This window comes from Solanum lycopersicum, chromosome 1, assembly GCF_036512215.1.
Source record: "Solanum lycopersicum chromosome 1, SLM_r2.1".
NCBI classification, from domain to species: Eukaryota; Viridiplantae; Streptophyta; class Magnoliopsida; order Solanales; family Solanaceae; genus Solanum; species Solanum lycopersicum.
The window spans coordinates 1,630,586-1,658,250 of record NC_090800.1 but is presented as its reverse complement, the minus strand read 5'-3'; the positions used below and the strand labels follow the sequence as shown (position 1 = coordinate 1,658,250).

At 34.2% G+C, this 27,665-nt stretch overlaps 2 protein-coding genes across 2 annotated transcripts; one reads left to right on the top strand and one right to left on the bottom strand.

Annotated features, from left to right (window-relative positions):
- Positions 1-208: 208 nt before the first annotated feature.
- On the bottom strand, positions 209-14,674 carry LOC101264455 (DExH-box ATP-dependent RNA helicase DExH3). The gene is made up of 19 exons (XM_010317563.4): positions 14,393-14,674; positions 11,690-11,844; positions 11,512-11,599; positions 11,007-11,243; positions 9,326-9,421; positions 8,605-8,793; positions 8,283-8,442; positions 8,070-8,200; positions 7,471-7,641; positions 6,140-6,412; positions 5,666-5,860; positions 5,019-5,222; positions 4,800-4,869; positions 4,513-4,661; positions 3,310-3,618; positions 3,156-3,215; positions 1,973-2,125; positions 1,769-1,879; positions 209-838 (listed from the first exon to the last, which is right to left on the bottom strand). Exons 1-19 carry the CDS (start codon positions 14,672-14,674, stop codon positions 377-379), a joined length of 3,495 nt encoding a protein of 1,164 aa, XP_010315865.1. The 3' UTR covers positions 209-376.
- Positions 14,675-14,860: 186 nt separating this feature from the next.
- Positions 14,861-23,509, top strand: LOC101266252 (uncharacterized). Its single transcript, XM_004228553.4, has 14 exons — positions 14,861-15,892; positions 16,658-16,731; positions 16,807-16,942; positions 17,381-17,469; positions 17,569-17,722; positions 17,817-18,010; positions 18,771-18,979; positions 19,059-19,157; positions 20,253-20,371; positions 20,985-21,086; positions 21,723-21,832; positions 21,934-22,021; positions 22,443-22,639; positions 23,040-23,509. The coding sequence occupies exons 1-14, from the start codon at positions 15,773-15,775 to the stop codon at positions 23,254-23,256; spliced, it is 1,908 nt and encodes a 635-aa protein (XP_004228601.1). The 5' UTR covers positions 14,861-15,772; the 3' UTR covers positions 23,257-23,509.
- The last annotated feature ends 4,156 nt before the right edge of the window (positions 23,510-27,665 follow it).

Below are 27,665 nucleotides of genomic sequence, written 5' to 3'. Positions count from 1 at the left end.
CTTCCTTGTCCACTTGCATTGTTCATTTTGAAAGGCCCTACACCCATGACTATTCGTTCTCAAATTACAATCAAGACATTATACTTGACTTCAAATTTTAACTTTGACCTTCAACTTTCGTAATGCACAAACATGCACTTTAACTATCCAACTTTTAAATAAACAAACACACGAGTCCTACATGGCACAATACACGTAGAACACCAGATAGGATAAAAAAAATGACATATAGGACATGTGTGTCTATTTGTTCAACTTTATACAAATTTAAGTGTCTACTTGTGCAAATCCAAAGTTGAAGGTCATAAATGTAATTCGAAGCCAAGTTAAAGGGCATATTTATGTATTATGCCTACAATCAATTAGTCTTATCACCTCAGCGACGCTTTGATCTCCTGCGTTTACCAAGAAGCTTCAGCATGTTATCGGTGACATCAGGAGGAGATTTATCATCTTCACCATGATTCTTGTCAGATGTTTGAGTTAACCATGCTAGTGCTTCTATTGCAGCATCCTTTTCTGCAAGGGCTTTGTTTCTCTTTGGTTTACCTACAAATTGCATTCCCTTGAACTCTGCAAGTGCCCTAAATTCATTTGTTTTTAGATGCTTTGTTTTGTACTTGGGAGGGGAGTGACCCGCCCTCATAAGTAGCGTCTGCAACAAACTCTTTGGGTTTGTCCCGTCCCTTGTAAATCTATCAGCGTCAGAATCTTTAGGCTTCTTGTTTTCACGACCAAACACAAACCTGCCCTCAGACTGATCTCCTGAAACCAGTTCCTGAACAGCAAGCATAAGGTATTTGCCTTCCTTGTGGATGTCTACCTCAGGATCTTGAAGCTGCATCATCCAAAATCAGTGCAACTCTTCTTATGTTTTGACAAATCATCCCAAAACCAGTAAATTTACAACCAAAGAAGGACAAAACGTAACTTAATATGCTAAGATGTTCTGTCTTCAAGGCAAAAATTCAAAACTCCAGGACTGTTATTTAAAGAAAAACATGGGATTATCACATACCGAACCTTATGTGGTTGTTTGGTAGGATATCTTAGAGAAAATAATACATGTTTAGTCATGGTATTGATTAGTCAAGGGCCAATTTTCTGGAGATCGGCCCAATAATTCAAATGAATAATAAGCACCTGCACTTTTTCTCATTCTTACATCAGTTCTGTTCACTTCCTTTACAAATTATCTGGGTTGACCTCTTTCTTTCATGCTATCCAACTCCCCCCACCCAACCACAAAACAAAAGAAACAAAAAAAAAACTAAGATAACCTTCAAAATGAATAAACAGATAACTAACTAATAACAAAACCTAAAACTTAAAATTCCTTTACACAAATCAGTCTAAAATATCAAACAAATTATTGGGCCAATCTCCAGAAAGCAGTGGTTACAGTAAGACCTCGAATTGAGAGTACTTCCGGCATTTGTTTGTAGTATGCAAAGATGTACTCTTAATTAGTTAGAAATAAACTTCCCTTGTGGTTATGTACAGCTAGTTTATTTTGATTAAGATCGCGTTAGCTTCTCTGAAACATTACAGTTATTTGAAGATGAAACTTAATGTATCAACTTGGTTTCTTATCTTTTTGCTCATTAGAGTTCCACTATCTTAAAGGTAAAGAAGTGAGTTCACCGAAATACCATGCTTAAAGTAGTTTAGTGCACCTGTCTGTTTGCTGTTTAGTTAGCAGAAATAATATGGTTCATAACTAGGAGTAGTATGCGTTGAGAAGGAAACAAGATCCTGGAAAATTCACCTTCTTTTGCAAAAGTATATCGAGCTCCTCTTTGAGCTTTATGTAGCAATCCGCCAGAGAAGGATCCATGAAGAACTCTATGTATCCACCTAACATCTTTAAATGCCCAGCCTAAAGAAAATATAATCACAAGATTTAGGAACCCACAGCTGTTAACAGCATCAAGAATGTGAATCGATAAGCATCTAGGCAGAGAAAAGTTACCACATCTCCACAGTCTAGAGTACTACCAAATAGGATCACAATCGAATCAGATACTCCAGTAGAATCCCGTATGAAGACTGTATTGACCTTAACTTTTTCACTGAACACCAGCCAAGGGTATGGAATCGTTTGATAGCGAGCATTGACCGAATTCTGAAGACAAAATTGAGATGTTACACATCTTCATCAATATGAAAACCATAACAACTGAAATACACATGTGCAAGTAACACAACAATTCAACTGCTGAAGTGCAAGTCCACCCTCCTACTGGAAAGAGATTGTCCAAAGAAATTTTTGTGTAAATATCATGTTACGACAATGAACTTGAGTAGTTTTTTTTTTTAAATGACAACCAGGCTGAAAACGATCATCTATGGCACCATGACCCGGAAGGGCATGGAGGCTATTCATCATACCCTGGTCTCATGGCCACGGTTCATCCACCAGATTAGATTTCCTGTCTCCTTTTAGAACTCAAGAATACATTGGTACGAGCCTATAGAGCAGATCCCGTTCAACTATGTTGCTCGGACTCTTTAAAAATGCTGATGGATGCTTGTCCAATCCTCCAAAAGTAGTCTGTATTTTATGATCCGACACGGGTACACCACATCTTAGAGAGTCAAAGCAACACAGCCCGGCAACATAGACACTAGACAGCAACCATGGCTACCAACAGCAATAGATCAAATGCTTGGGCAAGGGAAAATGGGAGAATAAGAGCTTTTGTGAGAGTCGAGAATTGAGGATATGCAGATTTATTTTTATTTGGGGAGAATTCATGAAATGAGACAGCAGATATGAAAACAAATACGGGAACCTAAAAAAGAAGAGTGAAAACCAAAACTTTGAAATTCCTAACAGGTCCAGATGCATCAATTCAAGGGATAAATGCTTTCATCTTCAGAATTCAAAACATTATCCCAGATTATAATTTTCCGTCGTTTTATTTTCTTTCTCCATTTTATGGGATTATCTTGTATTGAAGGTGACACCAAGATGAGAGAAAATTTGTTGGATTGATGTCCAATTAAATAAAATTTGGAATTTTTTTTATTTGTGCAAGGAACCTCAACCCCACATAGATTAAATGGCTCAGCAAAAAGGAGAAGAGCAGAAACAAAAACTGTCACCAACTTCATAATCTAATAACTTCCAAAGAACTGTTCATTGAACTTACTGTATATAGAAAGACTTGTCCATCATCCATAGTCTTGAAGGACATTGATGTCTCTCTATTCTGCACATGTACATGATAACTTATATGAATAGGTATTCAGTTGGACTGACATAAATTCATGAAACTAGATCAGAACTGTAGAACCATTGCATACCACCACTGAAGAAATTCCAGGATACAATCCAGAACATATGACAGCACGAACCAAAGACTGATTGTAACTTAGCTTATTGTTAGTTGCAGTATCAGCATCAAGCAATCCAGCATCTTTCAAGATGAAGATAAATTGCTTTCTAAGAGAATGGATAGCTTGAAGAGTCTGGGCAGAGAGGAAATTCCTCCAGCAATATTCATAGGCAGAACCTTCCCTTTCAGCATCTTTCCATCCTTCATATGCACGGACAAGCGCCATATGGTCACTATAGTCCTTGGCTGAGAATCTGGACTTTGCTGTTCCCGCTAACTACAAAATGGGAGTTGATCAATATTGGTGAATTAAGATTTAGTAGAACCAAAACAATATTATCAAGTGCAGTGTACATTTTGCTGGCTGCTCGATGCTATCTAGACTTAAAAATGAGAGGATGAATCAGATGGGAAGATGCCAAGTTAGTATGATCTTAAAAATGTCCTGAACCCTGCATAAGGCCATCCATCACAGGGGAAAATGAGGTTGACTGGTCTACCAAATTAGTTATATGGAAGGTGTTCAAGAGATACATGCACTGCAAAATTTTCTCTATTCAGTAAAGAAAAGAGAAGATATCAAATTTCTTTCTACAAAACCTTTTTTATCCATAACCCAGTGTTATATTTATGTGAGATTTGGACATTAATAAACTTTTTACATATTTAGCAAAAGAACAGAACCAAAAAGTTTTTTGATCGACCCTAGTTTCCTTTGTTATCCTCTATGAATAGGGGAGAGTAACCTTTTATTCTAAAAAGTTACCATCTTGATCAGGCATAAATACATGCATTTTCTATCTGTCTTCTTGTTCCTTCTTCCTTTAAATATTTTGTGTTGATCTGGGAAAAGCCACATCAATGTCTAACTGCTAAATAAGAAATACACCCCGGAAAATATCATATAGAACTCCTTCAACCTAAAACACTTTCAACTTCTCAAAAAATGCACTTCAAATGGCAAAAGTTAAATTATTGGCAAATTGGTAAACTATCCATTGAGCAAACATGGAAAGAAGCAGGGATGCACAATCTTGAAGTGATGGAACATCAAGGACATGAAACTAAAAAAAAAGAATGTATAACAAAGCGAAAGTAGATACAATACCAACTAGTAGTAAATGAAATTAAAAGGAGGCAAGGCTAGTGGCGCAAATTGCTTTCTACTTACATCTTTTTTATCTTGAGGCAACAGAAATGGATCCCGTACACTAAGACCAGCCACAATAGTCAAAACAGGATCAAAGCAACGGAAAATAGTACCCATAATGAGCATTTTCCCAAGCTTGGGATCCACAGGGAGGATTGCTAAAAATTTGCCTGGTTGTAAGAAATGACGAAGATATAACTTATAAAAATCAGAATAAAGGTCATAAATATAACTAGTAAAAAGAACATCATAGAAGCAATACAATTTTTCATGAAACAGATTATTTTTCTCCTCAAAAGAATACATACCTAGATGTGTAAGATTCTCATTTTCATCTAATGCACCAATCATCTTCAAAAACTGAATAGCATTTTGCACCTGCAGTATATGGACATTACATTTCAATCATACTTGGAAAGTAAGAAGCAACCCTCTAATCTAAATGGCATGTGTAAAGCATCATAAGAACTTGATCTATAAAAGAGCATAAGAAAAATAGAATAAGCATCAAGAGAGGAAGCACTTACAGCCAATGATTCTGGAGGCTGAAGCGCAGACGAAAGGAATCCAGCAATACTTCCAACCTGCAAACTCTTTATTTGCAAGCAAAGAGAATTTAAAGGAGTTCTCAGGAGTTCAGGTAGTTGGTATTCAGCAAAAGCTTCATACACACATCGTGGATACAAGTGGTAGCACTCGCCTGGTTGGACACGGCCAGCCCTACCCCTTCTCTGCAACATGAGAGATATGACAGCTCATAAAAAAACGACAATAACACCCACCATAACATCAAAATCTGACTCAAAGATAACAGTGAGAAGAATTCACATTTTTATCATCAGAATTCAAGTTCAAAATAAATTGAAGTATCGAACAGATGTTACTGCAAGACAATGCACAACCTAGTCGTTTGAACAGATTCGCGTTTCACATGCCTTATCAGCTACAATCATCCAATACTATCCAAAAACTAAACGTTATTATTTTTTTCCCGGGTAATGTTATCATGTTTTTTAAGTAACATCTAAGCACAGAACTTCTTCATATTACTTATGAGGGGAGAAATTGTTCATTCTCTCTAGAATTTTGTGCAAAAAGACGGGAAAGGAAAATTGAATTACATACGGAAAGTTTAGGCTTAATAAAAAAGGTGCTGTTTATTAAAGGAACTCACTTGTCGTGCAGAGGCTTGTGAAATCCATGAAGGTAATAAGCACGGAGTATTATTTAGAGCATCATAAGTCGTTTCCTTCGCTTTTCCACAGTCCACCACAAAGACCACATCATTTATAGTAATACTTGCCTCGGCCATATTTGTTGCAAGTACTATTTTACGTACATTCTGAGGTGGCTTTTCAAATATGAGTTTCTGCAGATTACAATTTAAGTTTGACAAAACATTAAACTGACAAGGAAAGAGAAGTACACTTCTAGTAATAATACATCTGAACTGACAGTACAAATATTTTACTCGGACTCTGAAAAAACGTTGTCTCAACTGTGCCAGATCCTAAAAAATGCACTACTTGTTGAGGATCCGACATGCACCCCGTGACATTTTTGAAGAGTCTGAGCAACATAGCATTCAAAGAAAAGCGAAAACTGCTAAACCCAAAGAGGCATTAAAATAAGGAGAGAGCATTATTACCTGCTCAGAGGTAGCCATAGAACCATGACAAGTGAGCACCAACACTCTATTTGGGTCACCCAAGAGAGGATGTGCTTTAAGTTGATCTCTTAAACAACTAATATCTTCCCAACCAGTCATAAATACTAGTACAGCGCCTGGACGTTCTTTCCGACATATATGGCACAAAACTGCCTCAATAAGATTGAATCCAATACAATCAGGAGCCCAGCATGCTAGTGAATCACGTGCCCTTGGACTATAATTCTCGAAGTTTGATTTTTCTACAGCATCCTGCCACATAGAAGTACATCATTCATACAAGATTAGTACTGTATCATCTCTAACAGTACCAGCAATCTGACAATTTCTTTCTATAGCATCTAACCAACAAGATAAAACTACTTAAGAAAGAAAGAACATGATGGGAGAAAAATTTGAGATATACCAACAATGGGTCTCTTCGGAAATGTGCCTAACACTCAGTAATTTGATCTCTCACCGGAACTAACTCCGACAACCCCTTTTTCCAGTGAAAGTTTAAGCATTTCTCGATGATTTGTGGAGAGGAAACCTTTACTTCCTTCTTTTATATATAAAGTAACAAATTACATTAACCAGACAAAGTATTCGCCTGTATAGAAGAAGTACACCTAAAAAATAGAAAAATTTAAACAAACAGAAAATCTTTGTTTCGGGGATAAATCTTTTGAGATAGTAAATATCTGTGAGAACAATACCAAATGGTTCATGCAGATGGAATGGCAAGTCTTTTTTGTTGAAAGGCGACATAAGAGAAAAGTATGTTAAAGTGGCACATAATTACACAAAAAGGAGCTAAGTCGCTCGGACTCTCCAAACTTGTTGCCGCACCCATGTCAAATCCTCCAAAACTATACTACTTTTGAAGGAAATGACACGCACCTTTTAACGGTCAAAGAAAGGGGTTTTAGCTTCCCTCATGGCCTTAACATGTTAGCATATGAAGAAATGTAACTTCCATCTCTTATTTTTATCATATGGTTTGTTGATCTATGAGGAACACCTTATTCAATACAATAAACAAGCTCAAACTTCAGTTGAATCACTCACTGTCTTCATTTCCAAATTTTGAAAATAAGAAAAGACTATGATTTTTTCTCCCTATTAGATGTTCATAGCTTGAGAGGGACATCAAAGAAAATGAAACGGCAATCAGAAAACAAGCACCGGAAAAAAAACGTAGAGCAAAGTTGTAAAAAGATTATAAAGGAAGCTGAAAATCTAACAGAAATGGACTAAAGAAGACAATACATAACTAGCAAATACGGAAGTTCATCATCTCATGTACACAAAGCAGACAGAATAACAACCTCAACAAGAGCAGTTATCTGATTTTTTTTTTTGCGGGGTGCTAACTGTTTTTGTGTTTTCCACATCTTCTCCTGGCCATAATCATCAATTTGGTTGAATGAAGTCAACTTATATCCCGTAATTTCCAGCACATCTTCCAGAAAGTTTGCTCTTACAGGATATGTGAAGCCCTACATCATACAAAACGCCAAAAGTTAACATAATATGTCAAATAAGCCAGCAAAGCTCAGCAGCCTAAAACCCGGTTTAACAAAAACAATATAGAAAGATAAAAGTTATTCTGGAATGAAAAGTCAACATGCTATGACCTTAATTGATGGTAAATTTTACATAACAAAACAAAAATGAATAAGAAATCTCAAGTGAAGTGAGAATTATACAAAAAGATGAACACTTTGCATATATGCGCCTATCTAAAGGTAGAAAACTGGAAAGCTCGTTCTTTTTAATCTACATCAAGAAATTCCAAAAATTAAACATATAGGGGAATCAAAGAGTCCTGGGCAGAGTAAAAACGACTACTATCATTGAAACTAGTACACAAACACCAATAACATGTATAAACTCTAACAGACTGGTGATCCAAGTTGCAGCTTACTGGGATGTGAATCATAGGCGCTCCTCCAAAGTAACTGGAAAATAATTCAGCATTAAGAGTAGCACTCATCAAAATCAATCTCAAATCTGGGCGTCGTGGAAGAAGATCCTTCAACACAATCAACAGGAAATCTGACAAAGAATATGAAGCAAATTATCAATGCAGCTTTCAGAAGAAAACCAAACCAGAGACCTAAGTTGCCAATTCAGCTACCTTCGTTCATGCCTCGCTCATGAATTTCATCAACAAAAACATGGGTTATACCGTCAAGATTGCGGTCACTGAGAAGACGACGAAGCAAAATACCACTCGTACAAAATAGCAAATGTGTATTTTTTCCTTTCACCCCTTCTAATCGCACTTTATAACCAACCTACCAAAAATATTCTGTGAAGAACAGCAACTAACATAAAGAAGCTTCCAAATTTAATTGTAACAAATAAAATTTCAACTTTTATGACTGTCTCATCCAGTGAAAGCTTAACCAAAAGCCTGTAAAAAAAAAGATTCAGAGCAGAGAAGAATAGTAGCATACTGAGTCACCAAGAGGTTCTCCCCTTTCTGTAGCCACTCTTTCTGCAACAGCCAAAGCAGATATTCTTCGAGGTTGCGTACAAATTATGCTACAAAATGCTCCACGGCCAGATTCTATCTCTGACTCTAGAATGTACTGTGGCAGTTGAGTGGTCTTACCACATCCTGTCTCGCCAGAAATTACTACCACCTGTTGTAATAATCAAAACGGGACTAAGTAGACATAAAACAAATTTAACACATCACAGACAATTCTAAGTTCCTTGCATTCCTACCCTGCAATTCACGAACATCAAGAATCATCACGTCCAATAATTATAAAACTGTGTCTTTTTCTCTGTTTATCCCAATGCTAAAAGAGGTTTATGCACTACGAATATGTCCTAGTCTGTTCCCTGGACATCCTCCAAATATAAGATAAATCAAACCAGTTAATGTGATCAGTTAAACGTTACTAGTCTATAAGCACAATCACTAAATTATTAAGGGGCTTGAGTTTCTTGCTAGTGCAAATAGGAGAGCAAAAACTTAGATGCATTTTAAAAGATCAGCAGTTCAAGAATACCAAAAATGACTAGCAATTTGCAAGAGAACCTTCCAGCACAACCACATCTTTCATAATAAATAAAGGGCATTGACTTGGGCTACATGTCAGTCATATGCAATCACCATACATGCTTTGATTGAACAGAGAAAGAATAATAAGTTTATCAAAGTAAGACCTGATTACGTGCAATTGCTTGGAGCAGCCTTTCTTTTTCCTTAAATGCAGGAAGAGATTTCCGGAATTCTAGCATTTTGTTGCCATCAGGAGATTCCTGCGAGAAATAAATCCAACAAGCATTAATACATTGAATATGTATCCAACAAAAGTTTGTTGATACTGATATTGAAGGACAAAAAGAGTTCACCTCAGGACAATAGAATGCTAACTATTGCAGGCCATATAGGGATCTGTTAAAACTATGATGAGCATGAATATTTTGTGGAAGGCAAAGTAACTTTATAAATTAGAACAGAACATATTTGTACAATGTAGTAAAAGAAAAAACAACAAGTGTGCCCCGTCTAATCTTGTTTCTTTTTGAGAAAGGTAAAATTCGTTTGTATTGACTAAAACCAGTACTGCCCCGTCTAATCTTGTAGGGATTGTAATGTTTGTAGAACCATTTTAGCTTCATTTACATGTTCCATCCTACATCATAAGCAAAACAAAAACATACAATTAGACACTTATCTTGTTGGAGCTCGCAGAATTTCCAAAGCATCACCCATTTCTACGTCCAGGCAATCCACCAAATGCATACAGGTATGGACATATAGTATTCCACCACAGTAACTCACTGTAGAGTGGTCTGTACCAATCCCGGGCATCTGCGCATCTCCCCTTCACATGCCCAAACCATCGCACCTTCCACATCTTGTCAAATACAAAGTCCCTCCTACATGTCCCGAATATCTTCATTCCTAATCTTATCTCTCCTAGTATACCTACACATCCACAACCACATACTCGTTTCCAGAACTTTCATGCAATTCTCATCTTCTGAACAGGAGAGTTCTTAACAGAGATATTACATCCGTAGAAAATGAATCCAACACACTAATAATTAGAACCGATCTTCCTTCCCGAGAAAATATTGGTAGATATTGTTTCTTTCACCCGGCTAAACTTTTTCATATTTCTCCAACACTACTTCCCACATGTTATAGAGCTTTATGCTTGGGTCTCAATGACAATTCAAGATAATTAGTTGGTAAAACAACTTGACAGCCTAGGTGGAGACAGAAAGCAGCAATTAGGAACTTTATTAACTGAATATAAGCAACTTTTTCAAGCCAAGAGGAAGCTTCAGAAACTACTAGAAACACCCTCACATGTTTTAGTTGATCAACCTCGGCATCACACATCACCAAAGTAGCATTTTCTTACAACAGGTGAAAGATCTATAGAATGTTGTGGGTGATGTTATGAACACTGAAACCATTTATCCAGCCATTCCTCTATGATACAGACAACATAAGACTGGAGCACTCCATCACCAATAAAAATGGGAAAGGAGAAATAGGGTCTTGTTATCATAGACCCCTTTGAGCAGCAAAGAAGCCCACTGGTGGCCCATTAACTAGGGCAGAATTTTAACAGTGCTTCTGACATTTCCTAACCAAATCCCTCTTGAGCAAGTTGATTGAGAACTTCCAATTAACATGATCATAAGACTTCTCAATGTTAAGATTACTTCTAACTCCTGAAGATGTTTCCAAGAGGCTGCTAGTGTGAGCCAACATCCTTTATCTTTAAATTTAAGGTTGGAACATAGAATGCGAAATGCATTTGAAACGAGCAATGTTTTCCACAGAATATAAGAAAAACACAATAAAAATAGAAACACAGAAAGAGACCTGCCAACCCCTCTGCATATTACGCATGCGTAAGCTCCGCCTCTGAAGAACCTTCTCCATGACAGAGCCATCTAAGAATGAATCTGGATTTTCATCCATATTAGCATCTGTGACTATATCAGAGGACTTAGTACCATCTAAAATGTTGTCATCTTTTCCACTGCTGAGTTGTGTTCTATCAATATGTTCTTGAAGCAAGCCTTCTACTCTCCTTTGCAGACTTAGTGGGATTACTACCTGCATCAATGCAATCAAAAATTCAGCTTCTGCTTACTAAACTTGAGAGCAAATCAAGAATGTTCAACAGCACGAAATTCTGCAAGGACATATCTCAGATAACTACATCTCAATTTACTCTTTTGATTTAACACAAATTTAAAACCAAATCCAAGTGCCAACTTAGAAGTTTGTTTCTCCAATTGTTACTCTACATATAGATATTAAGTCCTCATCAACATGTAACAATAGAAGGAAATAATTGTACGATTAAGGAGATAACTCTTACCTCTCTTTGAGGCCGCTTATCATCAAGATCAGGTCTGTAATTTGGAAGAGGAACCTTGCTCACCACTACAACTTTCCCATAAATTTCACTGCAAGATGCAAAAAGAAGAGAGTAAATAAAGCACGAAACAAGATAACAAAAAGCGTGTCGAGAAATCATCAACAACATTCTTCCATACCTATAGAGACCCATCCTTTTAGCAAGGTTGGATATCTGTTCATAGTCTCTTCTATCCCGTTTATCTCTGGATACAATTTCATGATCCTTCTCATTGCGCAACAGCAGGCTAAGTTTCCATTTCCACTCATCTACATTGGCCACTGATGACGAAGCCTGTCATTGAACTCTCAAAGTCCCCAAGTAAGCTCTAACTGATAAATCTTTCATACAAGAAATAATTTGCACAGAAATTTTATTTATTTTTTATGATTGAATTATACATATGAATTTATTAAAGAAGAAGAAACAAAACGCACACACAATAAAGACAAATAGATCAACATTCTTCTTTCCTTACATTTTCTTGGCTTTTCAATTAAGTTACAACAAACAAAACCAATGGCAGTTGACCACTGACAACAAAATCCACCGTCAAGCCCTTCAAAAGCCACAGAATCTCTTAAAATAGAAGTCCATGTACGCATTTCAAGTCAACTCACCCTACTCTTTTCCATGATCTTTTGTAGCATTAAATGGGCAAATATGCATACCAACTGCAACTGTCGTGCATATTGTTTTTAGAAGAACATAAAATAAAAGGATATAGTATACTATCTCCATGCAAGTAACAGAAACACCCAGAGAATAAACTTCAAAAGTAAAACAATACAATGTTTCATTGGCTGCAAAAGAAACAATATCTTATAAGCAAAGCAGATTTTGGTTGGTGGTATTAAATAACACATGATCAAATTGAATATTGATGGCAGTGTCAAGACTCAAGTTGGAGAAGCTGCTTTTGGAGGAATTTTTAGACATGATCAATGGAAGTAATTGCAGGCACTCAGGTAAGATAAAGCCTACCACAAGCCTAACTTAAAAGCATGGAGCATCAAACAAGGACTAAAATTAGCAGAAGAACTAGGCTATAAAGAATTGGACATAGAAACAGATTGCCTAGTTGTTGTCAACCTTCTTTTTTTTTCAATAAAGTAATAAATTTCATTAAGGGCAAAAACTTGCCCGTATACAAGAAGTACACCAAAGGTAGAAAACCTTACAAGAGGACATGGTTTTCTACAAATAACACCCACTCATCATACATGTAAAAATCATAAGGGTGCACCAAAAAGAAAAAAGGGAAAATAGGTTATTCCTCAAGTATACAAAGTCTTTCTGTACTCCCTCAAGAGCTCTTTCATTCCTCTCACCATATGATCAACAAAAGTGGAGCTTATCTATGAAGACATGCGGTATCACTCTCATAGGACTATAATTGAAAATTGTAAGTATTTGTTGAAAGAAATTAAGACCACTACCAATCTATTTGGCTTATCAAAGGAGAGGTTAAAAAGGTTAGCTTGAGTACAAGAGTGTCTGCTAAGAACAGAGAGCTAACAAAAACCAAAAAAACTGCCTAACATTATTTTAAGAGGTAAGAAAATTCCAACTGAAACGATCCTTGTACATGCTGACCAGTTCAAGTGGCTTCTCTATAGTAAAGGACAACATAAAAAGAGAGGGATGTTATGTACCCACAATGTAATCTCTTGTAACCATTGACACTACCCTTACTCCTCCCCAATCACATCGCGAACAGAAAATGAAAATTCAGAATTTTCAAGACAACTACACTGTAAATGTTTCATCCACAATAACTAAATGATTCAAAGCTGAAAATAACTCAAAGCTGCTAGCTTTGAGTAAGAACTGAAGCTAAAACTATTTCTCTAATCTTCTTTCCAGTACTCCTAAGCTGCTTCGGCCCGACCCGGAGAAAAAGGGAAGAAATAGTATTAAAACTATGTTGATTCCTATTTCAATTATCCAAATTACAAATAGCATTTAAAAGATCAGATTTTTGAGTTAATGGTGGAAAACACAACTAAATTATCATTTTTTATGAGTTCCATTATTTAACTATCCAATACCCTTTGGCACTCTTCCATCTCCTAGTCTGGTGGACTGTTGACCCCCTTTGGTTTGAAAAGGTGTACGTAAATGTTTGGGAAAGACATCCTCAACGAATTCTCCCCACACAATTTGTGATTCCAAAAACTAATACTCCTTTGGTCCTCCGCTAAAGGTGATGTGACCATTAAACTCATCCCTTCCTTCCAGACTAACTAAAGGTTTCAAAATGGAGAATTGCTCAAAGTTGCTAGCTTTAAGTAAGAAATGAAGCTAAAACTAATTTTTCTAATCACTTTTCCCGTGGCCGTATACTACCCACCCCTAAGCTGCTTCAGCCCAATGTTGAAAAAAAAGACTTCTTTTGAAGAAACAGTATTAAAACAATGTTACTTCCCCTTTTGAATTTCCGAATTACAAAAAGCATTTTAAAACATTAAACATCTTAATCAATGTGTGTTAATTTCCAAAGTTAAAGTCAATATGAAATTCAAATAAACATAACCAAGCATAGAGTGTATGTACGCAGTTGAGAGGCTGTTTCCAAAAGAGCCTAGACTCGAGTAGAGCAATCAGAGCAAATACAAAAAGCGAAAACGACAGAGGACAAAATATAGCAACTACTACGGAAAACAGTAACAACAAAATAATGCAATAATCTTCATCATAAAAACAGATAGGGTAGAAAGCAAAGCAACACACTACAAGTTACAACCACCACAGCAGAAACCACATAGCATAAGTAAATCACCACAATTTTGAAGCATGAAAGAAAACAACTTTATATGTTTAAAGCTAGCTGTAACCTTACCGGATGATTTTCGTAGTCGCATTCATACTCATCATCGGAGAATTGCTCTAAAGCTGCTATACCAGGGTATCTGCAAAACCCACGCAGCTGTCCCAATCCACGAAAATTCGATTCTTCGAAGAAATAAATCTTACTTATATCACTACCAATCAAAATCCGACGGTGACAAGCAACAAATATCTTCCGATTTTGATGAGAAGAGAACACAGTAGATAGAAGAAACGTAGACGAAGAAGACCTCCTTTTTGTGCATGCTAAGAGAAACCCTACTCTCGAATGCATTCTATGTGTTTGATAAAATGATTACTGTGATCATAGCTGTGCTTCAAATTTTTTCTTCTTCAACCTTGATTAAAGAAAGCGATAGTTTTCCCCGGAAAAAATGGTAGCTTTGATGACGGCGGCGGAAAAACGGTTCCGGTGGAGCAGCAGCGGCGCCGGTAAATTCACAGTAGTAGAGTAGCGGACCGGTATAATATTATATGGTAGCCAAAACAAATAAATTCAAACTTATAATACGTGAAATTCGAACTTTAATCGAAATTGCTATTACGATATCAAATTTAATACTTCGTAAAATATGATATCCTAATTAATAGCAAATTTGATCAAAATTTGATGGTATTTCAAACTTTTTTCTCTAAAATAAAAAAAATGAAATGCAAAATATGAAAATAATGACCCACATAAATATAAATTTTATGGTATGTTCAAATCAACTTTGAATCTAAGATTTTTTATTAAGAATAAAATGATTTTTATGACTGTACTATTAGAGTCTACGACACGTTTGGATGACATGGCAATTTCATTGTCACTATTTTAAAAAAAGATCAACTATCGAATCTAAACTTCTTATTTAGAATGAAATAATTTCATCAATGCACTACGAGTATATGTCTCTACGATCCATTTGAATGATGTAGCAATTTCATCGTCAGTATGATTACACTTGAAGTACAAACTATAGGTGGTATGCTCAAATCAAATATTGTATCTACAGCTTCTGATTAAGAATAAAATAATTTCATCGATGTACTACGAGTCTCCGACTCATTTGGATGACGTGGCAATTAAAAATATAAACATTTTGAATTTAGTGTCTCATACCCGACCCGGTACCCGTTAACCCGAAACAGTTGCGAGGGAAATTGAAAATCTTCAAATCCCCCAAATCCCTTATTTCCAATTTCATTTTCCCTCTTTCACCATTCCTCTTCCCCCCTACCGGAGGTATCACTCCGCCGTGTCTCAGCCTCTACCGGTGCCGTCGATTCACTCTTAATGCTATCGAGGGCAATAGATGATTCGAATATTTAGGTTGTTAGGTTTTTGAACAATTTGTTTTGGTTGTATTTGCTAAAGTTGAAGTGGAAGAAGATGGCTGCGAAGGTTGCTGCTGCGGGTATGGTACATCAATCAGATGCACTTAATTTTGGTGGTGGTAGTTCTAAGGTCACTACTACCACATTGAAACGAAAAACTCCATCGGAGTTGCGGGTGAGTATTTTTTTATCTCTGATTTAACTCTAAAGTTTCAGTTTTTTATATGAAAGTAGATCTTTTTGTATGGATTTGAGGTATACTGTCATTATTTTGTGGGTGGAGAGAGCATTTGTATTCAGGTCCTTTCTGTTTGAATTAACCGGCTGTTTTTACACCCTTTTTGCATAATAACTTAACTATAAAAAGGTAGCCTTGTGCACAAAGCATCACATGTGTTAACGCAGGGTATGTCGAAAGTCTGCAGCCAAATGAGTGTGACGTAGATAACCTAGCTTACTGCAAGAATTAGTAAGTTTTCCCCACAGTTTGAACCCGTGATGTATATAGGTCAGACGGAGAAAATTGTATTGTTGCTCTTATGCTTCCCTTGTTATATGTTCATGCTAACATAATAATGTGGTAAGAGAAGTGTTTTAGTGGCTTGACTTGGATTCTTAGAAATGAATGGAATGGATGATTGTAGGAAGTTAGCTTGTGTAGCTATTGGGCCCTTGTCGTATTAAATGTTGTTGTTGCTGTTTACCTGTTTCCTGGATGAGTAGTAGGAGTGTACATTTTGCTTTAGTGGTTTATTTGTATGAGTAGAATCCCCTGGGGTAAATCTGTTTAAGCAATTGAAAGAATGACCATAAGACACATAAATTAAATGTTTGTTAATTTTCAAGATAAAATTTGACAATAAAAATAACTGTCAGAATTTCTAATTAGACCTAATCTCTCACTATGAGCATCTGTCTTTGACAACACTGAATTTGATAGGGAGAACAATTGAAGAAAAAGAATATTGTGGAGCTTGTGGATGAATCAACAGTCCCTAATGGTGGCCCAATGAGGTAATTTTTGTTCCCAGATGTATTATTATTTGTTTGAGTGCAACTCATAAAGTTCATCCACTTGTTTGAAAGCAGTGGTCTTTTCCCAGGGCCCAAGAGATGCGATGTATCGAAGAACCCTAGATATGTTGATACTCGTGTGGACGAGCTATTTCCTGCCAGAAAAAGTAGCATCAGGCTTAAATTGGTTTCAATAAAAGAAAATGGCAAGGTCGGTTTACTTTACTTTTTCTCAAAGTATATATTTTTAGGGAATCTATGTAATTCAGCAAATGCTTTAGCTGATACTCATTCCATTCCAATTTATATGACATAGTTTGTTTTGGCACAAAGTTCAAGGAAATAAAGACTTTTGAAATTGGTGGTCTTAACCATGCCATAATATTTGTGCGGTAAAACTTTTGAAACTTATGATCTTAAACATGACATACATTTGCATTACTGTAAAAGCTTCTCGTTAACAGTAAATGGGAAGTACAAAGTTAGTTGATCCAAAATAGAAATATGTCATTTTTTTAGAATTTACTAATAAAGAAAAAGCGTCACATAAACTTGAATAAAGGGAGTAATTCTTTTGTGTGTTTCCTCCACTAAGAACTCATTATATATCTACACAAGTTTCACATATTTGTATTTTTCTTGCTGGCAGGAAAATTTTCAAGCAGAGAATAGTGATAACACTAAAAATTGTTCTATTCCTTCAGCTTTCCCTACTGAGAATCAACAGCGATCTAAATGGTAAAGGCACAGAATTGTATTCAATGTTTGTAGAATGTAATGGCTATTCTTTCTTCTTGCTGCTGATTTAATGATTTTTTTGTATACTGTCATCAAAAGCCCAAAATTCTCTCTTGCTTCAAGTGTAACTGGAAAAGATCATGCTACTGAAACTTGTAGCACAAGCGAAAGGTGCAGTGAGAATACTTTCCGCAGTGTCACTGAGCTGTCACTGGGTAGTGTAGATGTACATGGCTTGTCTACTGTTGATATGGTAATTACTATTGCCTGCACTTATCCTCTTCAATCCTTCTGTATACTTTGAATTTTGATAAGCTAAGAATTAACCTTTTATCTTGCATTGGTAGGATAAAGCCTTAAGAGGACTGGCTACTCATGAGCATCTAGGTGCTGCTGCTAAAATTGCTGAATCCTTTGAAACTGATGGTGGTATTAGGTCAAAAAATTTCTGCCCAGAATTCCATGTCCCATGCAAGATGACCCCATTGGATTTGACGATGAAAACTAACATACGAGTTGTATCCTCATCTTCCATTAATTGGTGAGTGATTAGTTAATTGAATTTGTTATTTAATGAGCCATTTTGATATCGATTCATGCCTTCATTTAATTGTCGGAAAAACTGTCCGTGTGCTTTTGTTTGTGTTAACTTTTAAAAGAAACTGTGCTTCTCAGGAAGTTTATTTACCACCAAATAAGACAAGATAGTTTAAATACTCACACTATCTGGACCTGGAGTGACAGAGCTTGTTTATGATGTTGGTCTAAGTTTATAATGAAGTATCTGATATATCTGTTACTGTTGTCAAAAAAAAATGAAGTGTCTGATATATACGACTTCTTTCACAAGAGTTTGTAGTTGACTCGTATCACACACTTTAGTAAGACTTGATGGCATGTCGCTAAACCAAACCATGTCTGGCATAACCAAATAAGAAATGAGAGATGTACATATCGCTTCAGCCATGCCATGAAATGTGCTCCAAAATAAAAAGGTTAGTGTTGTCGCTTGTCAAAATGTGTCCATTTATAGAAATGCTGAAAAGAATTCTGAATGTGGCTGACCGTGTTTTGGGCCCTTGTCCAAGGTGTTTTTTTTTTAGACTCATGCAATATTAACACATTGACACTTTTTTGTATGTTTCTTATGTAACAGTAAATTAAAGACTAACATCTGAGTAGTGTTTATTTTTTCTTCTGTGTATTATCTATACTTATTAATTGTTATGCAGTACTTTTCTTCTCTTATGTCCCTCGATGTTGTTTTGGAAAGGTTAATTAAGTCTTCTATGATCCTTTAGGTTTCATAGGTTGATCAATTGTGGCGCTAACAATGTGGTGGCGAGGTCCTCAGTTAATTGTTTCACGAAACTAAAGATGACCAGTTTATCTGAAGTGACTTCTGTTTCCCAAGCGATTAATCCAATGTCATTGCATTCCTGGATGTATCCTCAGTCTCCTCTACCGCCTTCAGTTATATCAGCTTTAACCTTGTCTGCTTCAGTGGGAGGTATTGCTGGATTCTTCTGTTGTCCTACCTTTGTTTACTGTCTTCGCTCCCGACCGTATAATCTGTCTTTTAATTCTAGGGCAACTGGACTTTTTAAGTGAAAGGCAGCTAGCATGGCAGGATTCGTTTCGAAGTTTATATTACATGCTTCGGAAGAATGTTTGCAGCATCTTCTACGGTAATGATCATTTTAATGACCACCTTCAATTTTCCATTATAACTGACATGCAGTTCTTATTTTCTTCACATTTCATGTGATTTCACACTTATGAAATACTCCCTCTATTCCATATTAACTGATTTGTGAGGCAATGCACAATTATTAAGAAAAATAATTCAAGGACATAATTTAAACTATACTTTCCACTACTGTCCTTTGTGAAAACATAAATATAGCTTTGTAAGTGGCACCTCCACAGGCCTTAATAGATCTGCCCCTGTTGCTTGTAATGACAGAAACTACTCAAAGTGATTCCAGCAGATTATATTTCAGAAGGAAGAAATGTTTCTACTACCTACTCTTCTGTCCTTCATGTTCATTTTCCATATTATGTGTTGGTAATTGTTGTTTAACTTTAATGGTTTTTGGTACTTGTGATGTTAGTTAACTTTCTTGGCTTGTACATAACTTGCCTTTGAGAGCTCTATTCTTAGTCAATTTAAGAACACATACTAAAGTTTGTATTGCCTATGTCCTTTGAAGAACTTCTGAATGGTGGCATTAATGACAGTCCACTCCAATGATTATATTTATTTTGCCCAACTACCCCACTTTGTTCCCAAAAAACCCACGAAGGCAACTCTTAAATTAGAATGGATTTCCTTTAATGAGGTGATGCATAATCTAGCATAAATGAGTAAACCATCCTATTTTAATTCTGTACTGTAACTACTTTGTACAACTGAACGTAGATGCAATTGTTTGTGGATACAACTTCATGATAGCTCAAGGGTTTTTCACCTTGTTCCATTTTATATGATATTTTTTCCTTTTTAGTCTGTTTGACAAAGTATGACTCATTTATATATTTGGAAAACTTTAAACTTCTCATTTTGCTCTGAATAGCTTGTTCTCGTAGCCATTGAAATGTCATGGTATGTTTAAGGCAAAAAGTTCTAAGGGTACTTTTCAAAAAAACAAAAAATTCTTTACTAATTTATTTGCATAGTCTAACACCAATATAAGCTGAAATGTGGGGAGTACCTTTTTTCTGCCTCGTTACATTGATCTGAATTTTATGTATTCATGTTCTCTCTGTTCTAAATTTTGCAGTTTGCACTGCTCAGTTTGTGATCATGTTCACCAGTTCTTATTCAGAGGAGAACAAATATGTTTGTAATGCATATATTTCTCAGTCAACCCGGGGTTTGAGGTCATTACTCAAAGAACATGTAAGTATATGACACTTCTTATTTTGCTTATATCTTCAAGGTATTCTTCAAGCATTATCATGTATTATCCTGCTCTTTGTGGCCTATTTGGTGTCAATTTTTACAGTGTTGTTGTATTGAATATGGGTGTTGAGAAAATAATGTAGTGAATAAAAAAAATTGCTCTCCAACAATTTTAGCTTTTAGATGAGATGGTTACACAGCGTCGGTTTCAAATAATTTTCCCCAACTTTATTTGTTTAACTCAATGGTTGTGGAAAGCCAAACAGTCCATCTGTTTTCTTGTGTTCACTCCACTCATCATCTTTTTAGCTCATTAAGATTCAGCACCAATTTTAGGCACTTGTAATACTATATACTATTGGAAACAGCCTATCTACCCCAAGATAGGGGTAAGATTAATGTGTTCCCTACCCTCCCTAGACCTCACTTTGTGGGATTACAGTGGGTATGTTGTTGTAATACAGTACTGATATACTGTGCTGGAACATCATCTTCAGCTTTTACAATAAAATAAAGGGAAAAACACATTTCCTATCTTCTGACTCTGTATGTGTTTTTATTTGATACATAATTTGTAAAGCTGATTATGTATTGCAATCTTTTGTGATAGGATGTTTCTTATTCTATGCCGCTTTGCCACTCAAAGTTGGAGGAGCTTAATACGGAAGAATTGGTTGAGCTTTCAGAGATTGAGAAACAAAATCTGGGCCAGGTAAAATGTTAGGTTGTTGATACTCACCTGGATAAATATATCCAGCAGTGAAATTTGCCTGCAAAGCTTTGGTATTTATTGATTTCCGATTCTTGGACTGACTTGTTCATTCCAAGTTTTAGGGAAGGGAGAATTGTCCAACGCTTTGAGTATCTTTTTTAATGTCTTGTCTTTGTTTGCCTTGATGAACTTAACTTTCTTAATGTGGAAATCTTGGAATAATTATAGTGATGAATTGTGCTTTACGATAAGTCTACTGCTTGCTAGAAACTCTCATGGTGTATCCACTGGTGGATTATTTAGTCTCCCCTTTTACCTTGATTTTCTGATATTGTAGAGGTATGTTAACTGCTTTCTTTAAAAGCTTAACTATCATAGACGAGATACTATTATTTACTTAATTTTGTTCGCAGTACTGACCACCCCACATAATTGTGATTTTTTTTTCTTTGGCCTACCACATGGAAATATTTCAATAGTAGGTGATGGTGAGGCCAAACTAAGGGCCTTTGCTTGTTTAATTTGTTGTGTGAATAACCTGATTTAAAAACTTAAGCTGTAAAAAGGAGGACCTTCATTTATATATTGGTTTATTATATTATATTTTCTAACTGGTGAATATAATGTTTTGTGCAGACTAGGCGTCGAAGTGCAATGTGCGATGTGGATAATAGGCCAGATTCTTTGCTGGCATTCACTGGAAATAAGAATGTTCATTCTTTATATGACTTTCTGTTGAACTATCGGTAAATCCGTAATTGATGACGAATGTTTAGTCGACTTCATTCCATCATATTATAGTTGTTTATGATCTTCACCACTAAATAGCATTTTTCAAAAATTTCAGATATTTCTTGACTTCTCTAACTGGTGTGGATGTCCCTGAATTGTATTCACCTATCCCATTTGAGAATGCTGCACTCACTGCTCCTGAGGTTGGTTTAAGACTTTTGCATAATCTTGTTTCTTCATTTATCTTGTCTGGTAGTTGGCTCGGGCCATACTTTAGGGTCGTTTATATGGAGATAAGATCATACATGATTATAAGATGGGTACAGTATGATTAGTATAAGACAATATGTATGTGGATTTAATTGGGCATACATTTGCAATCGTCCTTGTCTTATTGTAATAAAGACCTTATGAGTGGACTCAATATAACACTGTTTCTTGATTGCCCTTCAATGGAAGTGGCTATTATTTAATTACATTAAAAATATATTTCTCAATGTTAGTCTTGATCTCGTTATTGCATTATAAATGTCTTATCCTGTATAATCTCTCAAAATATTCCGTCTTAAGCTGGTTATGGTGTTACAAGTGTGTTAAATAGATATTAGTTTACCTACTTTCCAGGTCAAATGCAAGGAGGTCAGGAGAATTGATCAGGCAGCTTTTCAAGGAATGGAGTCAAATGTGACTTGTGAGCCTAATCAACAACCATCTTCTGGGATGTGCTATAGTGTTGAAATTAAGGGCCGATACCTTGCCCCATGGGTAACCTCTGCTATATGTGATGCTTTCTGCTCTAACAGCACAAGTTTTGAGGCTAGGTATACTGTCTAATAACATTTTTTACCTTTTTTTTATCTTTCATTCTCAATAACATAGTTTTGCACGTAGTCTATTAACGCGTGTTGTTTACTGGTTGGAAGGGGATGTCCCTTGGGGTTACTGGTGAATTATGGAGATCCAGAAACTGGTATTTTGATTACAAAACGAACCACTGATAGAACATATAGTGAAAATCCAACCGGGAGAAATCTTTCAGTATTACGAAAAAACTGCTTGTTTGAAATGAGTTTACTGTAGTGTCCAAATGGTTAAACCAGCAACTTTTTGTGTTTATATTCTTTTCAGAAGTTTTAATCTATTGTACTGATGCTGTTTCATTTTATCTATTTGTTTACTTATGTATTCCCCTTCTTACATCAAAATTTTATGTCTTGGCAGTTTTATCACAGAGCCAGCTTCAGTTAACTTGAATGCCAGTCTCGGCATTACTGGGAAACGTTCTGATCCTCAAGTTTCAGCAACCGAAGCCATGGACAAGGATAACCTTTGTTTCGGTATCCCAAATACCAAATCTTGTTCCCAGATGAATTCAGGTTTCTTAAAGGGGTTGAAGTACAATGGTGGTTCTTACACTGCTTTTCTTTCACCGGTTTGACACCCCCTCGTCTGCAACACATTCTGGGTAAATTATAAACTATCATCTGTTTTTTGCTGCAATACATCTTTACCGTTGTAAAAACTGTTCGTGTTTCAACGACCTTATGTCAAATTCCAGTTGTAAAATTGTTCAGTAATCGTTCGACCATTATAGCTGTGCAGGATTTGCAAAATGTTGATGATCAATACTTTTGATATCTGGTGTATGGGGTTTTTGCTGTACTGAAATATATTGCACTTGATTGAGCTTATTATGCTGTCATAAATCTGCAGATTTTGCTTTAAGTTCATCATCCCTTCCTTTCTCATTTTCATTTCATTCACCTCTTTTTAACTCTTTGACTCGTTTGGTATGTGGGATGAGATAGCAATATCATATATATATTAATTGTTTTAATAACAATTTAATTTATAGTATGGGTACAATCGGAATTTAATTTTAATTCTTTTGGTTCCGATATATATATATATATAGATAGATAGATAGATATAGGAATCAAAAGAATTAAAAGTTTGAATTACAGTTGTACCTATACTATAAATTAAATTGTTATTAAAATAAGAATGTAACAAAATTATAACATAAAAATAATCACCAAGCCGGTTAATAAACTTAATTAAATTAATCTTTGTTTATAGTAAAAAGAAAACAAAACAAAAAGATTATATTGGTGATGGAAACAAAGTCATAGGAATCCAAATTATTAGAAGATGAAACAAGTAAAACAAGACAAATTTGTTAAAAGCAATATAACTAGGAAAATGGAGCCAAATATCTTTTTCTATGCTTTATTGTAAATTATTTACTAAATTATAAAATAAGGAATAAGGTTTGCAACTTCTAGTGGAGTAGTTCATGACTCGGTTATTTTCTATTCGACGTTCAGTATTTATATAATAATCTAATTGAGCTTGAAAATATATTAAAACGTCTTCTGTTAAGAGTAAGATACTCCTTATTAAGAATAATTTTATACAAATCAAATATGAAATTTCAACTCATGATTTCACCAGAACAGTTGGTGATCATTTGTTTCCTTTAATTCGTCTTATCAATGGCAAAATTAAAAAGGGCTCGAAAAAAAAAATGTAGTGTCCCCACTGATCCAATCTCAAATTTTCTATACGTAAATTTAGTTTTTCATCAAGAGGCTTCAAGTGAAAAATCAATGGCAGAATTAAAAGGGCTCGAAAAATAAAATGTAGTGTCTCCACTGAGCCAATCTCAAATTTTCTATACGTAAATTTAGTTTTTCATCAAGAGGCTTCGAGCGAAAATCCTCGCCCTCTTCTAAATATGCCCGTTGCTTATTATCATCATGATAAAGATCTCTTCATTCTTGATTAGAGGGGAAATTTGAGCCTTAATATAAAAGTGTAGTTCGAAAGCATTTTTCTTGTTAAATGAATCTTATGTATCACAAAATTGAATTAATCAGACTTTCAATATAGACACTGAACATCGAATCGGAAGTTCGAAAAAATAATAGTGAAGTGCACGTGACTAATGAAAGCATGTCACGTGCACACATGTAGACCCAAAACATTGAAGGTTGTGATATCATTTTCTGCCAGAAATTAAATACAAAAAATGCCTTGATGATTAGACAAACCTTCTGGTGAGTCCACGTGGCAGTTATTTGTGGTATACAAATAATTATTTTTAATTTATTAGAGTTAATACTTTTTTATTTTTATATGTCTTGATAGTGAAAGTAGTAGAGTATTTATAATTTACTATATGTTTATTTACTTTTAATTAGAGATATTTATTTTGAGTATCGAATTTCAGTTTTGAAAATAAAGTTACCATTGCAAGGGAGAAGATTTACAATTTTTTGAGCGTCAATCTCAATAAAAAAAGTTATAAAGTTGATTCAAGAAATGATTAAAATTCGTTATTTTTTATTCACTTATAATTATATACTGAATTTTGAATCCAAAATATTTCTAAATTATAAAAGTGTCATTAAAAAAAAGTAAAGATTTCTTTTTTTAAAAAAAACATATGGTTTTAGGTATGTTTTTAATTCTGAAAAAATGGAAGGAGATTAAATATATGTTTTAATGATTATTAATATCTTCACATGAATCAATGATTAGAAAATAATTTTGAATATAAAAATATAAACATAGACAAATAATGCACTCTGCAGACCAAAATTAGTAGGCACATAATGATCATTAGCTATAATTTTTATAGGTTTTCATGAACCTTTTTTTGGCTAATTCTATTTAATTAATTAATGTCTACTTAAGTACTATTCTCTTTGCTTTTTCAGGAAGTTCAATATTTCTGGTATTTTATGAAAATTATCTGATATTTAAAATTTACAAACTCGAAAAATTTATCATTTTTTTATTCTTAATTCAAACTGTAATCTCTTGAAAAGATTGTGTTTTTCTCGTCATATAATCAAATATTTATTTATTTATTTTATTATATTATTATTATTATTTTCATTTTATCATGTATTTATTGATACTTTAATTTTCTCCTTTCTAAAAAAAAAGTCTAGAATCCAAGACTCAAAGTTTGCTTTTATGATTTAGATTGACAAATTCTATCATAAAATTAGGGTCAAAAGTATGATTTTTTTTTCTTTCTAAAAGCAAAAGTGTTTGCTTTATTTTGAATGTCTAGAAGTAAAAAAAAAAAAGTTTTTTTTTTTCATTTTGAAGTAAAAAAGTGTATTTTCTTTTCATATAGAAAAAGTTTTACTGCAAAGTGATAATCTTTTTTGCTCAAGTCATTGTCAAATATGCAAAATAATAAGTATAATAAAGAAAACTATTAATTGATATACACATGCACATTAATTGGACCTTATACCATAGTGTACTATAATGTCATGATTATTATTTTTGGTGTAAAGATAAAATTATTTTTCGTCTAATTTATAAGTCTTGAATTTAATTGTGCTATCGATTTGTTAATTCTCGTTCGTTGTGTATATGCTAAAAATACTCTATACATAAAAGTTAATTAACCTTTTCAATATTATGTTGTATTTTTCGCATAACATTGATCAATCTTATTACGTCACATCAGCTCGATCAACGATCAAAGGAATTTAAAACAAAAATTAAAATTTATGATTGAAAATTGGTAAAGTTGGAGATAAAAAATAGATAGTCATGTAAATATAAATTTCCATTTAGATATTAAATCAAAGTTTACAGTCTTTATTAACGATGAAAAAGTATTTATCAGCTCGATCACCACAATCCCGCTGATATTGTCAATTTGTTGATAAAAAATATTGAGATAAAAAGAGTAAGATCCAAACTTTATAGCATGTGGAGGTTTGACAAACTCACAACTTTTAGGGGGTGGAGTGGTTGATTTAATAAGTTTTAAATTTCAATAAAAAATATTCTATCTAAAAAAAGTAGTTATGGGATACTAAAGGACTTTGAATATAAAATATTTTAAAATTTTCCTACCTGGAATTCCATTTGGTTTATATTATATTTAAATTTAAATTAAAGTATCATTGACCCTTTAAGTTTAATTAATTAAATATACATTTGTATATACTTTATTATTTCATTGCACCACTTGCCACTTAATTTAACATAAACACTTCTTTATTTTTACGACTCAAACTCGAATGTTTGGTTGAAGATTCAAAAATTAAGTCCATATCGCTAAATCGTATGATAATTTTAGATATGGTAGTTAATGATCGTGAAACTATTAATAAATATTATCGATACTGTAAAATATTATCATAAAAAAGTTTTATATCACATTCAATTTATCATTAATGTTACTAATGAAAAATTGTTGTTTCTCTATGAAATGCATAAAAATAAATTTATTAACAAGTCAAATTCATTCATAATAAATTAGCGATTTTCTGATCACAAATAAATTCAATACGTGTGTTTTCTGTATAATATTTATTTCTTAATTATACATAATTAATGACATAATTTTATTTTAATTTATTGCTTAATTTTATGATATATGTATGATTTAATTAATGTATTTATCAAACAAAAAAACAATCATTATATTAATTGTATCTTTAATATATAACAAAAGTACCTTTCTATTTGCCCTTAATTACTTTTAGATTTTAATTTTTATAAGTTGATTTAAATTTCAATAAATTTTAAATTCCATATTTTATGAACTTTACATCAAAGTTTAATGGGTCAACTTCAATAATCATTCTCCACTATTTGTCATCATTATAATTTCATTAGTTTGAGAAAAAAGATGTTTTTTAGTTCATTATTCCTTTTTATTAAGTTTTACTTTTTCTCTTTTTATTTTTTTTTCCTTTTTTAATTTTGTCTACACATTTTTTTTGGGGTGGTGGTGATGGGGGTGGGGTGAGGGGAAATGACATCTCACCTAAATATGTAAGTTGAATATAATTTTAAATTATCAAAATA

What these genes read in the sequence shown, in the direction of transcription:
- LOC101266252 (XM_004228553.4), top strand. Translation starts at nt 15,773, where the DNA reads ATGGCTGCGAAGGTTGCTGCTGCGGGTATGGTACATCAATCAGATGCA. An exon ending in CCTAATGGTGGCCCAATGAG is followed by an intron (nt 16,732 to 16,806) that starts GTAATTTTTGTT and finishes GTTTGAAAGCAG; the next exon opens with TGGTCTTTTCCCAGGGCCCA. An exon ending in TCCTCATCTTCCATTAATTG is followed by an intron (nt 18,011 to 18,770) that starts GTGAGTGATTAG and finishes ATGATCCTTTAG; the next exon opens with GTTTCATAGGTTGATCAATT.
- LOC101264455 (XM_010317563.4), bottom strand. Translation starts at nt 14,674, where the DNA reads ATGCATTCGAGAGTAGGGTTTCTCTTAGCATGCACAAAAAGGAGGTCT. An exon ending in ATATGCAGAGGGGTTGGCAG is followed by an intron (nt 9,422 to 11,006) that starts GTCTCTTTCTGT and finishes TATTTCTCGCAG; the next exon opens with GAATCTCCTGATGGCAACAA. An exon ending in CACAAGCCTCTGCACGACAA is followed by an intron (nt 5,223 to 5,665) that starts GTGAGTTCCTTT and finishes CTCATGTTGCAG; the next exon opens with AGAAGGGGTAGGGCTGGCCG.